A 14,186-nucleotide genomic window follows, 5' to 3' on the forward strand; every position below is an offset into this window, starting at 1 on the left:
GAGAGGCGGAAGGGATGTTAGAGGAGGTTCCTAAACTTGATCATCTTTTGAGCTAATAAGAATTTCCCTTTAATCATTATACATTAATGTTTTTAAGAGGTCAAAATGGCAATACCAAATGTGATGGAAATTGCTTTGGGACCATCATTATATGTGTTGAAGCTTAAGTAAGTAATTTAAACATTGGGTCTCGCTGTCGGTACAAAAGACAACGCGGTGTTCATAATACAGTGGGACGGATCAGCCTTTTATTTCTTCCAGTGTGGAGTCTTCAGAGGAACCTTTTTACATAATCATTGGCTGTGCTTTTTCTCTGTGAGACAGAGGACACAAGGGAAAGTTCAAAACACACACACACACACACACACACACACGCGCGCGCACACACAAACAACAAAAGCTAGTGAATTGGCTTTTGAAAGTCCCTTTATATAAAGTCAGATTAGAGTTCTTTTAAAACAGATGTCACTTTGAGGGCAAAGAAAAGAGATTATGGATTTTTCTTATTTGACCACCTCTTGACTGGGTGTCCTTTACAAAGGCAAAGCATCAGAACTCTCCAGGCAAAATAACCCTTACATTGAAAACCTTAATTGGAAAAGGCATCCCTTGAAGATTCGTGTTTATCGCACAAGTGGGAGTAAAATAGGGCGATGTATTCACAAACGGAGTCCACAAATAGTAGGGCTGTCAATAGATTAAAAAAAATTAACTAATTAATCGCACATTTTGAAATTCATTAATCGAGATTAATGTTGTTACAATGTTGTCTTCAATGAATGTTTGTTTTTAGTTTAAAGACTAAAAGTAATGAGAGATCACTTTAGAAAGTGTGTATTTTAGACACTGTTGTTTTGATGTTGAACTAGCCAACGTTATTGATGATGTTGCTAACTTAACGTCAGTCACATTAAAATATCTACTTCGCTATACCTATGATTTTGTAATCTTCTCTTCTAAGCTTAACGTGTGGATACTCATGTGGAAAGTGCTCCATTTTCAGTCCTAGCCAACGCTAGCGTGATTGAAAGTTTGCTTTGTTGCATTCAGCGACTGGTTTTATTTTGTGAGTGAGGGTGTCGTGGTATATAACGTTATTGATTCTTAGTGGTATTTCTTTTGACCATTGTAGCGTGCTATTGTTATTCATCAAAATAGATTGTTGAGTTCTGAGTTGCCTACTTCGGGCAATAATGGCGGTAGATGTCTTTCAAACACAATGGGAGTATATGGCACTTGGCTTGTGGTGCTCAAAGCACTTGATAGGAACTATTGTCTTTCAACCTTAGAAACCATAGGTAGTAAGAAAATAATCCCTACACGAAACAGCTCACAACGTCTGTGGATATATAGTCTTGAAGTGAACAGTATTGAATATTCTTATTATGAATAAAAGCAGTGCTGTTATAACACACTATACTGGTCTAACCCACTATTATGTCTTTTAAGGCAATTATAAATATGGATTAATCTATTTAATCAACTATTACTGTGGGGATCCATATGTGAAAGCTGGTCTGGAAACATAATTTCTCATATCTTCATATATACATTCGTAGAAGATAACTAAAATATTTTCCATTATTAAGCTAATATGATGATTAAATGCTTAAAGCGTTGAGGCTATCGTTTGTCTTTTATTCTAGCCTTTTATTCCTAACCAAAACCAAAACTTCTTAGGATCGATCCTTCGTCTGCATTGCAAGTGTACTTTCATCTACAAAAACATGGTCTTCACCTCTAAGTTGGGGCAGTAGCATTTTATACTGCATGGATTGGCCTAGCAGAAAGGAAAGATGAGAGGAACTAATGAGACAATAGATGACGGAAGTCAATAAAGGTGGCGTCTTTTCTTGTATTTCTCCATTAAGACCCATCTCCTGATTTTACCAGTGTCATCAGGTTTGACTTTGTTTTCGCTCAAATTGGCTCAGATTTGGTGTTGTCTGTGTGTACACCCTTAGCCTCCGTCCAGACCTTTAAATCCTGACAAGCTGGCTCCATTTTTGTATGTTGTCATTGTAAAACATCACCTGTCGACTTGAATAATGTTAGATCTGATGACTAGATTGGTCTGGTGATTCATTAGCGTAATCAAAATTGCATTCTTCCTTCAAAATCCTGAATGCAACATTCCCCCTTTTAATTTGAGTGAAAGGACTTACTTTATTATACTACGTATTCCAAGCACTACACTATGTTAGTGACAGGATTTTGGAAAATAACCAGAATGGCAAAATTCGCAATTTAAATGTTATTTCCAAAACCGTTTGTTGACACGTTAAACCACTTGTACCAATCCAGTGGTTCTACTGTGCTCTTAGTCCCTTATGAGACAAAAGAGGGGACAGTGGGTGTAACGTTGTTGTTGTAAACAGTAAAGGCTGATGCATTTTCTCATTTCAAATCTACTGCACATCGGTTCTCGCCAGTCAGACTTCACATATTCTCTCCCTCACCTCTTCCTGATTTTCCATGTACCATCTTGTATGGCAGTGGCTCTTGACACTTTTGTGTACTGAAGCTGTTGAAATGCAAATTTCACAGGATTCAGCTTTCCTCTTCTGTCGGCAATTTACTGTGTGACGCACAGCAGAGGACGCGAGTGTCAGCTATATCCATCCTCCGGAGCCTTGGTAGAATGCCACAATATATTTTGCACAAACTGCAGCACTCCTCTCAGTGCAACGGACTGGAGGACGACAACCCAATATTGACTGAATGTTTTTACATAGGACGTAGGTATCTTAAGCTTGTGGCAGCTCAAGTAAAGCTCTGAGCTGGGCTGTTTCCTCGGGGCACAGATCGCAGAGATAGCTTAAGATATCCTGTCCTCAACGTTGTGAGGAGGTGATTTCAAGCCCCGGTTTAAACCTGAAATAAAATTCAAACAAAGTGAGTGTCTGGTAAATGGTTGATGGTGTATTCATGTCACACTGTGTGGCAATGGGAATTATTATCCTGGCCTATCTTTCCTCCTTATCATACAAGGACAAATTGCTCGCTTGTAACTGCACAGTTTGTAATGTGGATTCGCAGAATTTATTCGACGTCCAGTAAACAGTGAAGTGTTTGGTCGTTGCAAATGTACTGATCGCATCTGTTCTTCTGTGGCCTTTCCCTCACTGTCATGAACAATGTTATTTGCAGCCATTTCCACTGTAAATAAGTACACACAAGCTCTAACAACACTTCTCTTACTTTCCTCAGTTTGAGGTTTCCACTTTAAGAAATTTCATTAAAGACAACTCAGCGGCAACAACATCGGCACTTTGTATACGAGTGGCATTAATTGCTGCAGGCTCATTAACTCACTGTGTATGCTGAGCAAACAGCTTTAACTAAGATTAAATGAAGCATACCGCAAATGTGCACTTAGCAGTGAGTGAAAGGACTGTGTGTTCAAATGTGTGTGTCTTTGTGGGTGTTGTGTACAATAGTTTTGGCTCAATAGTGAACAATTAAGAGTGAATGAATAGCAATCAGAGAAACAGCATTCGTCCCGTTACTTTCCTGTCCTTCATCCTTCACATCCTCAGCCCCATCGTGACACTGAGTAATCACAGACAGATAATCATAAATCAGCCTCTTAAATATCACACTCCTGTCAATGGAATAACCAGCCGTGAAATAAGCATCAGTTAATGCACATCCTTAATCCACATAAAACATGACACCCACGCAGTAAAAGGCATTGCCGACTGTCACTGTTCAGCATTAACGGCTCCTGCTACATGCGGTTTGGCATGAGACGGATGAAGAGGTCAGAGCGATTCCCTGAGATGTGCTGTAGGCTGCTGAGAGGAGACGTCTGTAATAACAATGCCAGATGAGTTTGGTGTCTTTGGCGCTGGATATCTCGTGTTTGTTTGTTTATGCGTTGGTATGTTGATGGGATTGTTTAGGTCCACCTCTCTCTGTCCTCTATCATGTTGTGCATGCACATGGTGCATTATGGTTTTATCAGTAAATACATAAAATTATTGGTGAAGCATATTGTAGTGATCAGTAACGCTGATACGTGTCGAGAAATCCATGCAAGAGTTGGATACATCGATACAACAATCTTAATCTGACTTTAAAAAAAAAGAATTTTGTGTTTGTAAAGTTAATGATTCAGCTGCTGTTGTCTCCTTCATGGTGGAATTATCTTGTAGGCCTATAAAAAAAGCTTTTATGATCTAAGCTTGAGGCCAGAATTTTTTTTCCTTTTTTTATTGAAATATTTGCAAACTTGGTAGCTGTGATTACATTTCTATCCGCTGCATTTACAAGATCTGCATCGTCATGCTTCAGCTGGTAAAAACTAAGTTGAAGCATGTATATAAAAAAAAACTGATTTGGATATAAAAGTCAGATTGTTATGCACATACAGTTTACACTCAAAACAGAGTGTGTCCAAATGTAGTTTTCTGCATTATCAGATGTTGTGTTTTTGTGTGTGTATGTTAGAGTGAGAACCCTGAAGGACACTCGTCCCTGGTGGGATCAGAAAAAGCCTTGTGCCCGAGCTCCAGGGGTGCTGCTCTGACAGGCGAGACTATCAGCTCCCCTCAGTTCTCTGACCACACATATTGTGCAGGACAAGGACACGACGGCCACTGCCCACTTCAATACAGTGTCACCTGGCCTGTTACAGGCTGTGTCACCTGTCAATCACTGCTGAGTCATGTATTGTCAAGTGCACAGGCCAAGGGCAGCATCAGCTGGGGTGATGAATAACTTTTCAGAATATTTTTGAGTCATAACAGCGGTCAGCACACTGTGCTTAAATGATGGCGATGGTGAAGAATCGTCCTCCATGAGGACCAGCGCGATTAAAATGACATACTGCTCGTTTGAGGCAGCCCTGTTGGAGAGAACGGGACAGTGCTCATTTTTCCTCATGGCATCTGGCTTGAGATACCCGCAAAGTCAGAGCCATACACCAGAAACCCCATTAACTCCTCGTTATTGGATCATTGCGACTGTGAAAGTATTTTATACACATCTGGCATCTAATCAGTGACTTCTCAGTCTTTCTGATGGCCCACAAAGGACAGTATTACACGAGTATTAAGTTGTAAGTACATTACATCAAGTTTGTGTTTACTGCAGAAGGCTTAAATCTGTCCTAAAACAAACAAAGATAACATGATTTTGGTCTTTTTGGCCCGTAAGTAAAAGATACTTTCCCCCAAGTGAGTAGCTGGAATTGATGATCATTACTTTGATAAGACCCTTCTTGACTCTATAGTTTAAAATTTACACATTCACATCATGACAACAGCACCATCTCCGTGATAGTGAAGAAATGAATGTCAGTAATTGGTGTAAGTGGTCACTCGCATTGACGAATCCACCGATAATAATCGCACAACGCAGTTTCCCACTGCTCCACAATGTGGGTGTCTTATAGCTTCGGTTTTGGATTTACAGCCCACAATAACCACTTTCTGTCAGTCAGTCATGGCTTTCATTAATAGGGATGCTCCCCGATACCCAAGGCTGCACCGCCACCGGGAAGACAATACTAAATAGCCGCAGGATCGATAACATCTGGAGTTATTGGTGGTGCTATCGGTACTTTACAAGTGACGGAGGGAGATCGCTGCGGAAACAAGCACCGCCTCAAACCTCCACTCTCTCTGTCTTTTTACAGGTCTGGCCGTACTCTGACACACACACACACACACACACACACACACACACACACATACCGACTGCGGCTCAGTACAGCGTGAGATACACATCATGGCAGAGAGAACAAAACGATTGAAAGGGGTGTCTGCGTTTTGCTCCATTAGGCCGAAAACTCTTCTATCAAGCGCAATACAACCAATGAAAATAAGGGAGGAAACTACTACTAGTTTATCACAACATAAACAGACAAACAACATCGATCTGCAGATGTGAATAGTTTTGATGACGATGCAGTCGAGGGTGAACAGGTGCCATGGGGCTGTTATACAGTACATCATGAACTAATAATCAGTTGGAAAAGTACAGAAGATACAAACAAGCCTCATAATATTCACTTAATTCACTTCCTAAACAAGTAACAGTTGAATGACATATTTTCAGAAATTTTTCCAGCTACTAATTGAGCCTTTAATAAACTGCACCGCTTTCCCTCCGTACGATATTAATCCGTTAGCGGCTCTCTGCGGTTTTGCATGATTAGAAAAGTTGTGTCATTACATTAGCCGCCGGTGTCTCCTTCTAATCCCATTTTCCTTGTGGTCGCAAACAAGGTGCCAGCAGAGCCACTCAGCGGAAGGCACAGGGAATCCGTGCTTTATACGGAGCAGTCCTAATTCAATTGACGTTACTGGCTGGCTTTAACGGATTTTACCTGGCAGGCCTGCAAATTGTATATTTTAAGGCATTTCAAGCCCTTCGGAGTAACTGAAGAGAAAAGGGTGCAATTCTCATGTTGCGGACATTTGGTAACAAGACGGTGACACACTGGAGATTACAATCTCTTTGTTGAGTGTAATTTGATTGGTCTTCGGGATAAAGGACGGGTCCGTCCGTCTCCCTTTTGGGCTTTTATCTCCCTGAAGCCAATTTGATGTTCCCACTCACTGCTTTTTCTTATTGGAACTCACACTCAAACACTCTCTTGCACTCCCATGCGCCACATTCACAATCCCAAAATCCCTACCCGTACTCCTCACGCCCACTCGGCTGCAGTCCGGTCTTTCTGCGAGGAGTCAGACCCTTCGCTGCGTCAACTCATTGAGCGCCTGAGATTGTTATTGTTTTATCTCCGGGTGTGTTGATCTCCCTGCGCGAGGTGGACGGCCGCCCTTCCTCTGCTCCCTCTGTAAAGGTCAGTGAGCTAGGGATGAAGGTGTGTCGATCAGAGGAGTGCCACACACTGACAGCTAATTTTCATCAAAGCAACTGCGGGCGAGGGAGGGAGGGGGGGGGGTCGGGACGCCGGACGCCCAGAGGCCCCTTCGCCTCTCTGAGGATTCTTCGCCACTTATCGAGCTACTGACACACAGTGCGGAAGGAGATCGGAGCCTGCAGTCTGCTCAGATCCCGAGTCTACTGCAATCACATGCAACACCAGTTTATAAGGATTCAGAGAGGACTGCAGGAACAATTGTGCGATTACATTTTTCATTTTTTACCATCGTCTGACGATGAACAAAGGCCGCCCGCACCAGCCTCTGTTCCTCCGCGTTCACGTTTTGCCCTCTTTCACCTCCGATTGGAAACACGGTTTGCATTGATTTATTCTCTTTCACCAATTAAAAACTATTTTGTCAGCATTAGAGTAAGTCTGCCGGGAGCAGTGTACTGCTGCAGGCTCTTCATTACCTCATAGCGTGTTGTGCGTGAACCCGCTCGTCGCCGCGGGAAGTGCCTCACGTGCATGAGCGTAAGCGTGAGTGTGCAAACGCGTGGCTTTCCATTCATGTTAAAGGGGGTAAATGAGCAGACGGGAGCGAGCGTGTATCAGGGATTCCCGGCACGCGCGTGGCGGCATTAGTTCTCTGTTCGCGGGCTAAGTCCTCGTGCTGCTGAAGCGCTGTCAGTTGCCACAACACAAAGCTCCTCTTCTACCAACTCCCGCGTTAAGGGGAGACGTGGGGCCCGAGTGGATGTGTGAAAGACGACAGGAAGCTCTTGGCTGTTGTGAATAACCCGGGCATGTTGAGGAGAGTTTAATAAGACAACACCTGACAAACGGAGACCGTGCTGACACACTGATGATATCAGGGCGGGGGGGTGGGGGGGGGGCTGTGTTGGGTAGGGGAGGACTGGGTGGGCGCACAGGGAACTCTTAACTTGACTTAACTTAACAGGGCTAACACAGCGTGGTAGCCATCAATTCTTTCCTTAACTATTTAAATATATCATTTTACCACTCAGTTTCCTGCTCATTTCTAGTGTGGAACAATTTTCACTGCGTCGAAATGGAATAATTACAACTCTTATTAACATCATTGCTGAGTACCAGTTTGCTGATGTAGTTCAGACAACTTCCAATTGGAAGCCAGAAGAGAGCAATAGGATTGTGCAAAATGCTGAACATGCATGCACGTTTCTTGTCATAAGTTAACGATGGAAACCGATTGAGCGGTAGCTCTGAAAACACTGAGATGACTCTGTGACATGTTTGGACGAGACAAACTTTTTTAGATTGCTACCACCTTCCACTCAGCACTGATAGGCAGAAGGCCACTAGTTTTAAACAATATGGTTCATCCATTTTGAAACTTTGGCTTCGGACATCAATGTGTAAGCAGCAGAGCCAAAGCATTGAATGTAGTTCCCCATTTACGAACCATTTCCTCCGGGCATGCAACCATTTATTTCCCCCATTTTCTCAAAACTGGAAATGAAATGAAAAACAGAAGGAAAAACAAGTGTGCTGGCTAATCTCTGTTGCCAACGGCAACATGGTGACATTATCTTTTTGTCACAGCTTAACAGAGGGCTGCTCCTATGAGTTTCAGCATTTGTTTGAGGGTGAACGTAAATACATGTGCAAGCCATACATGCGTGAGTACATCAATCCACATATTGGTAGTTGTATACTTGTTTTTGTGTGTGTGTGTGTGTGTGTGTACCAGCAGATTTCCCTGTGCCCGGCTTGTGCAATTTTTGAGAACATTTGCTTTTGTGCTCAAAATGATCCTGTGTGTTTAAATACACTGACACACAAACCCACGTTCATCTGCGGACTGTGTGCCCGGCTGCCCCAATGCAGGAAAGAGTGGAGATAAGCAGCCTTTGTTGATCCCCAGTAGGCCTACCTGCTCATCTAAATCAGCTCCGCTCAAAAAATACTTTAACCCTATTATTAGATGGCGCGGCGATCCACAGGCCACAGGAACTATTCCACAGGCCCTCACACTAGCTAACTGCAATGATTCCTGTTGCATTAATACAACATTCCTTTTGTAAAATAAGAGTCTGGCTTGATTGATTGAAGAACATATCAGTTGAAGTGCAAATATTCCATAGGTCTTAAATTATTTTTATTAAGAGTATTATTGACTGTTTCTATTACCCCTTGGCCCCGTCCTGCGTTTATTGTTTTCTCTTCCTCTCACTGTGCTCTTGAATGTCTTGAAAATCCAATTAGGTGGACACATTCGGTGGCAACGCCACAAATCTGCGCTCCATGATAGCAATCATGTCAATTCTTCAGATGAGATTTTCAATGTTCCCCTCTGGTTGCTCGCACCATGTCTACACAGATGATTGGCAAACAGATCTGCGCACAAAATATGTTTCCTCTGTCTTTTATGGCCATTCGGCATAACAATGGATACCTCAGTAATCTTTGCAGTGTGATTCAGAAAAGAAAAGCCAATAAAATGTGTCTGTGGGGGAAATGACTGCAACCGCAGCAAAAGGCACGTATTTGCCTTACTGTATATTTTGTGTATTTACAAAATATCTGCACATAAAAGATATTGTTTCCAGAGGATTTTGTATCACTTGTGTGTACATCCTGTACCATGAATAGAAAGAGAAAATGAATAATTAACGCGAAGATAAATGGTTTATGTGATGCTGATAGACTGGGTAAAATATGTTTATCTTACAATGCTGATGGCCAAAAGACAGTGAACGCATCGTCTCTCCTCTTGCTTGTGTCAGTTTTCATAAAGGGACATTGTGTTATATCAATGCCTTGTATTTAGATCAATCTGTTGTTATTCTATTAAAGCGTTATTAGAATTTCACTCCCGCCAGCTAACGTTGTTATCAACTTCGCAAATAAGCAAGCAGACACACACCCGAGCTCAATACTGTCTTAACTGCTTTTTTGGTTTAAACTATGAATAACTACACAATCCATTAACTCAGGACCACCTGCACACACAGACATGAAAACAGTAAAAAAAGCATTGACATTTTTTTTGTCCTTTTTCCTCACCTTTTCAAAAGTTTCAATGTCTTAATGTACATTGCAGGAATAAAATAAGTCAGTTTCGATGTGGAATACGAGTGTGGGCGTCTGCCTTGATGTATTTAGTTATTATTATTTTTCGGTGTGCGTGTTTGTTTCCTGCCTCTGCTCACTAGTTACGGTCCGTGACGATGAGTCTTGAGCTGTGCTTTCCACGCTGGGATTTAGGGGCCCGTTGATGCTCACGGTCCACAGGGGAGTGACGGGACAGACGTGGTCAGATTAGGTCACCGAACCCTGTGGTGCATGTGAGCGTGGAGCAACCCACAAGAGTCAGTTGGAAAAGCCGACCACAGAGGCAACTGGAGTGCAGCCAGGGTGGCGGGACACAGACGCCGGTTGGGGACACCCATTGTTGTCTTGCCAGTGACCGTATTGGATTTGTCTGGAAATGTTTATTCCTTTCACTGCCCCGCTGAGGAGAAGCTCTCACTTATCTCATCACTATTTATCAAGGGAGCCCCTGAGGAGTCCGAGCACACAATGGGGGTGTGCTGGTAGATGGGCTGCAGGGTAGAAAAACAAGGTTGAGAGAGAAAAAAATAAGAAGATAGAATATGCAGTGCGGCATGATTTTCTTCACTTATTATCCAACAAAGGGTTATAATGACACCAAATGGTGTGGTAATCTGAATTTGGCTTCTATGTGGTCTCTGATTGCACCTGCATATCTCATTTTCTCTCAGACTTACTAGGGTGCCAATGAATACTAATAATATTGTCATTGTCATTGTGAACATGTTGAATTGTGAGCATGTTCGTGTCGGCATTTAGTTCAAAGTAGCTAAATGCCTTTAAAAAAAAAAAGAAGAAAAATCCTCAAAATCACATTTTAAGTAAAAGTGCTGCAGACTTATGATCAACAAAATGTGCTTTTAGTTGAGAAATGACAAGTACTTATTATGCGAAAAAAACATTCCAAGTGTTGCATTTATTATACTGTATATCCACTGTGCTGAGCAGCATCTCATGCCACAGTTTTATAACAAACTGGAATAATTCTTACAATTCACAATTCGTTGTTGCATTTGTTGACAAGTTCAAAGATCTTGCTTCTTTATTTTGCTGTCACAGTGCAAAGTTCTCCCCAAACATCCTACAGGGTCCAATATTCATTCGCTCCAATCCTGATGTTTCCTGTGGGAAACATCAGGATTGCTTTATTTTAAAGAGCTGACCTATTTGAAGTCCTATATTCCCTGACGGAGGATACAACAGGAGTTTATTAGGCCCATTGGATGAATGTATTTAACCTTCAGGAGACTGCTGGCTGGTTACAAGGCCTATTTGACCATTAAGTCAATAAAAGACACTTAGTCTTAACGCCTACTCAATAAGCTGGAATATGGTCTGTGGAGTAATGACGGCTACCCTCTGAGACTCAGCTGTGTTTAACACATTCTGGGAACCAATGATAGACATCGTGATCACTGGAGTGTGAAGAAACCAGGTACAAGACCCCGCTGCCCCCATTGGGAACCGAGTGGAACTGTGCACGAGCTCTTTGGGCTGCAGTTGTTTTTACTGCCAGTAAGTTCCTTCTCAGCACTTCCTCTCACTGTGGCGTGAACAGAGGAGCTTCAGTGGGACAGAAATACACCCTGAGACTGACAGTGGAAGGTATTATGTGTAGTTCAGTAGTTGAGGGGGTGGTTAGGATGGAGTGTTAAAAGTCACTTTTTAGTGTAGCCACTTTTCATCAATCTATTTGAGTGTGAGTCAACGAAGTTCAGGTAATTTTCAGATTTTTTTTCAGATTTTTTTAGTTTAGGGACCCCGTATAGAGTATTTCAGCAAATACTGTGATAATTGGGGATTATTTCTTTGTATTTTCAGTTATAGATTTTATTATTATTTTATAACCATTTTTATTAATTGTTTTTCAGTAATTTGTGTGTGTTTGAGTTAGATACATTTTTCTAAATGTTTCTTCATCACCATTATGGTAAAGGTAATTTCTCCTCATACGTTGTAATGGCAAGGACACATCCACCGTTGGTCATCTTGATAAAATGAAACGTGTCAGACTGCTGCTACTGTCGCTTGCTTCTGTCCATATATTGTTTTAATTATTTCCCTTCCCCCACACTGGTGCAAAAAGTACATTTGCCAGCGAATGTCTTCACTGCATATTACTCCAAAGATAAAATAAAAGCATGTCAAAACCATTTTCAGTCTAGTGCTTCAGTAGAAAAAAAAGATTCTCCAGTTCAGGCAAAGGGTCGCTTTGACATTAATAAATTATTTCATGTGTCAAAGCAAGAAGTATGCGTCCTTTTGTATTTGAGGTCCATGATGTTCTGATCAGGCCTCTGACAAATAAGGTATATGATCTTGCTGATTGTTTTTTGTTTTCAAGAGAAAATAATGAAATAAGAAGAAAGTTATATAATATAAATATATGATAAAAATATGGTTAAAAAAATAACTGATAATTTAATAAATATAAGTGTACAGATATAAATCAATGAGTCGGTGCAGCCCTACTCATCAGTACACAACGATAATGAGAAGTTTCACTGTGAATAAAGCAATATTTAGCAGCTATCGCCCTCAGTCAGTCGGGTCAGGTGCATAAAACCAAAGTAATCACACCTGTGCGATCACTTCCTGCACACATATTCTGCTGCCCACCACACATTCCCCCTCTTTCACCACCTTCACGCTTCACTGCTGAGTGATGATGAATGATTCGAGTTTTGCTTTCATCCATGAACCCAATATATATTGGTGTTATTAGGTCAATGAGTGAAAGCAAAGACCACATGGGGTCCTCTCCGCTGCTCAGAAAGTGGTGTAACGTAACCTTAAGATCAAATATCCGATGTGGCAAAATCTGTAAATGTAGCCTTTCATTCATAGACACACAACAGAGAGGAAAGCAGCTGGCAAATACCGTATCAAATCTTATTTGAAAGACTGCATCCGCAGTTACACAAACACATTCAGATTGACCCTTCGATGTTGTGTTTATCTTCATTCTTCCTGTCATATTACACGTTGTCACTTCGCATACAACCCTCATCACGACATGATATCACATCAAAGAGAAGAAGATGACTGGAGAGGGCCGATACGTTCACTGGTACATAGAAATGCAATCGCAAAGTGCCCCGTAAAGTGGAGCAACAAATTCAAGATGAAAGCAAAGTCCAATCTTTGGTCTCATCAGCCAGCCTGGTATGGATTGGATAGGGAAAGGGATTGGGCCTTCTCTTATGATTTAGTCTTCCCTTCAACCCTGAGACTTTGCTGTCACCCTCAGTCAGTCTGTTCACATGTTATGGAACATTAGTCTGAATCAATGTTTTTGTCAACACTTTCACCCAGATTATTCTTGGTGGATATACTTTACAAAGTGGGTTTCATCTGTAGGAGATTTTAATTTCGTTTTTTTTTATCTAATGGATATTTTCCCATTTTTGTAGAGGACTGAGCCAAGGACATTGATGCTGTAATTCTGCCACAGTCGAGGAAACCTTTTCATAATGTCTTTTTCCAGATTGCAAGAGGGTGAATCCATTACAAAGGCAGATATGGGAGGAAGAGGAGTTACATAATGGGATTGTGACATCACACTTAAACAGCACCCTCATGTTATGGCAAAAAAAAGCACATTCCCAATGGGAAGCAGATCCCAAAGTGTCTGATCATTTCTAATAAGCTAATTTAAGCAAATAAATAGATTTTAATACAGATGTACAACAACATTTCCCAAAGTGTTCATGACGTATTCTCAATAAAATAGCAGGTGTTTGATGTGGAACCCATGAGATGGCGTACATGCTAGAAAGGCGCACGCGGAGTGATCAAAAGAAGATAACAGCTGGGGCGTCTTTTGAAGACCAGACAATGCAATGCAGTGAACCATCTGGAGAATGTATCGCTAGGCAGAACAATGGCTGGAAAAAAATATCTATCTGGACGCAGCTGCTATCTAAGGATCAGCTGGATTCATCAATGACTTACTGATATAAGCGTATTCTTTAGTAGAATCTTTCAGCCTAATATCTTCATTAACAAATTCGTTTTCTTTCTCCACAGAGTGAAATTAAAAGAAGGACTGACGTTTCTTGGGGCTCGTCCCAGCAATCCCACCCAGTGGATAGTTAGTCAGGACGTGAGGAGCGAAGGCCACCGAGTGGTGACTCTGCACTGCCGCAGGAAGGAGTCCGGCTACGATCAGCAAAGGTGAGCACATAAATGGCATCGCTGTTAAAGGAACACCCCAAAAGTACACCAGGAGTTTATATTTTTTTATTCATGT

General features: G+C 41.7%; 1 protein-coding gene across 1 annotated transcript in view; it reads left to right on the plus strand.

Moving 5' to 3' along the window:
- Positions 1–14,186, plus strand: part of LOC120830349 (transmembrane protein 132C) — a 95,767-nt gene that overhangs the window by 34,134 nt on the left and 47,447 nt on the right. The window contains exon 3 of the mRNA XM_040194921.2: positions 13,964–14,110. Coding sequence (XP_040050855.2) covers positions 13,964–14,110 — 147 coding nt within the window. The remainder of the gene's footprint in view (positions 1–13,963; positions 14,111–14,186) is intronic.

Source organism: Gasterosteus aculeatus, chromosome 13 (genome assembly GCF_964276395.1).
Source record: "Gasterosteus aculeatus chromosome 13, fGasAcu3.hap1.1, whole genome shotgun sequence".
Lineage (NCBI taxonomy): Eukaryota > Metazoa > Chordata > Actinopteri > Perciformes > Gasterosteidae > Gasterosteus > Gasterosteus aculeatus.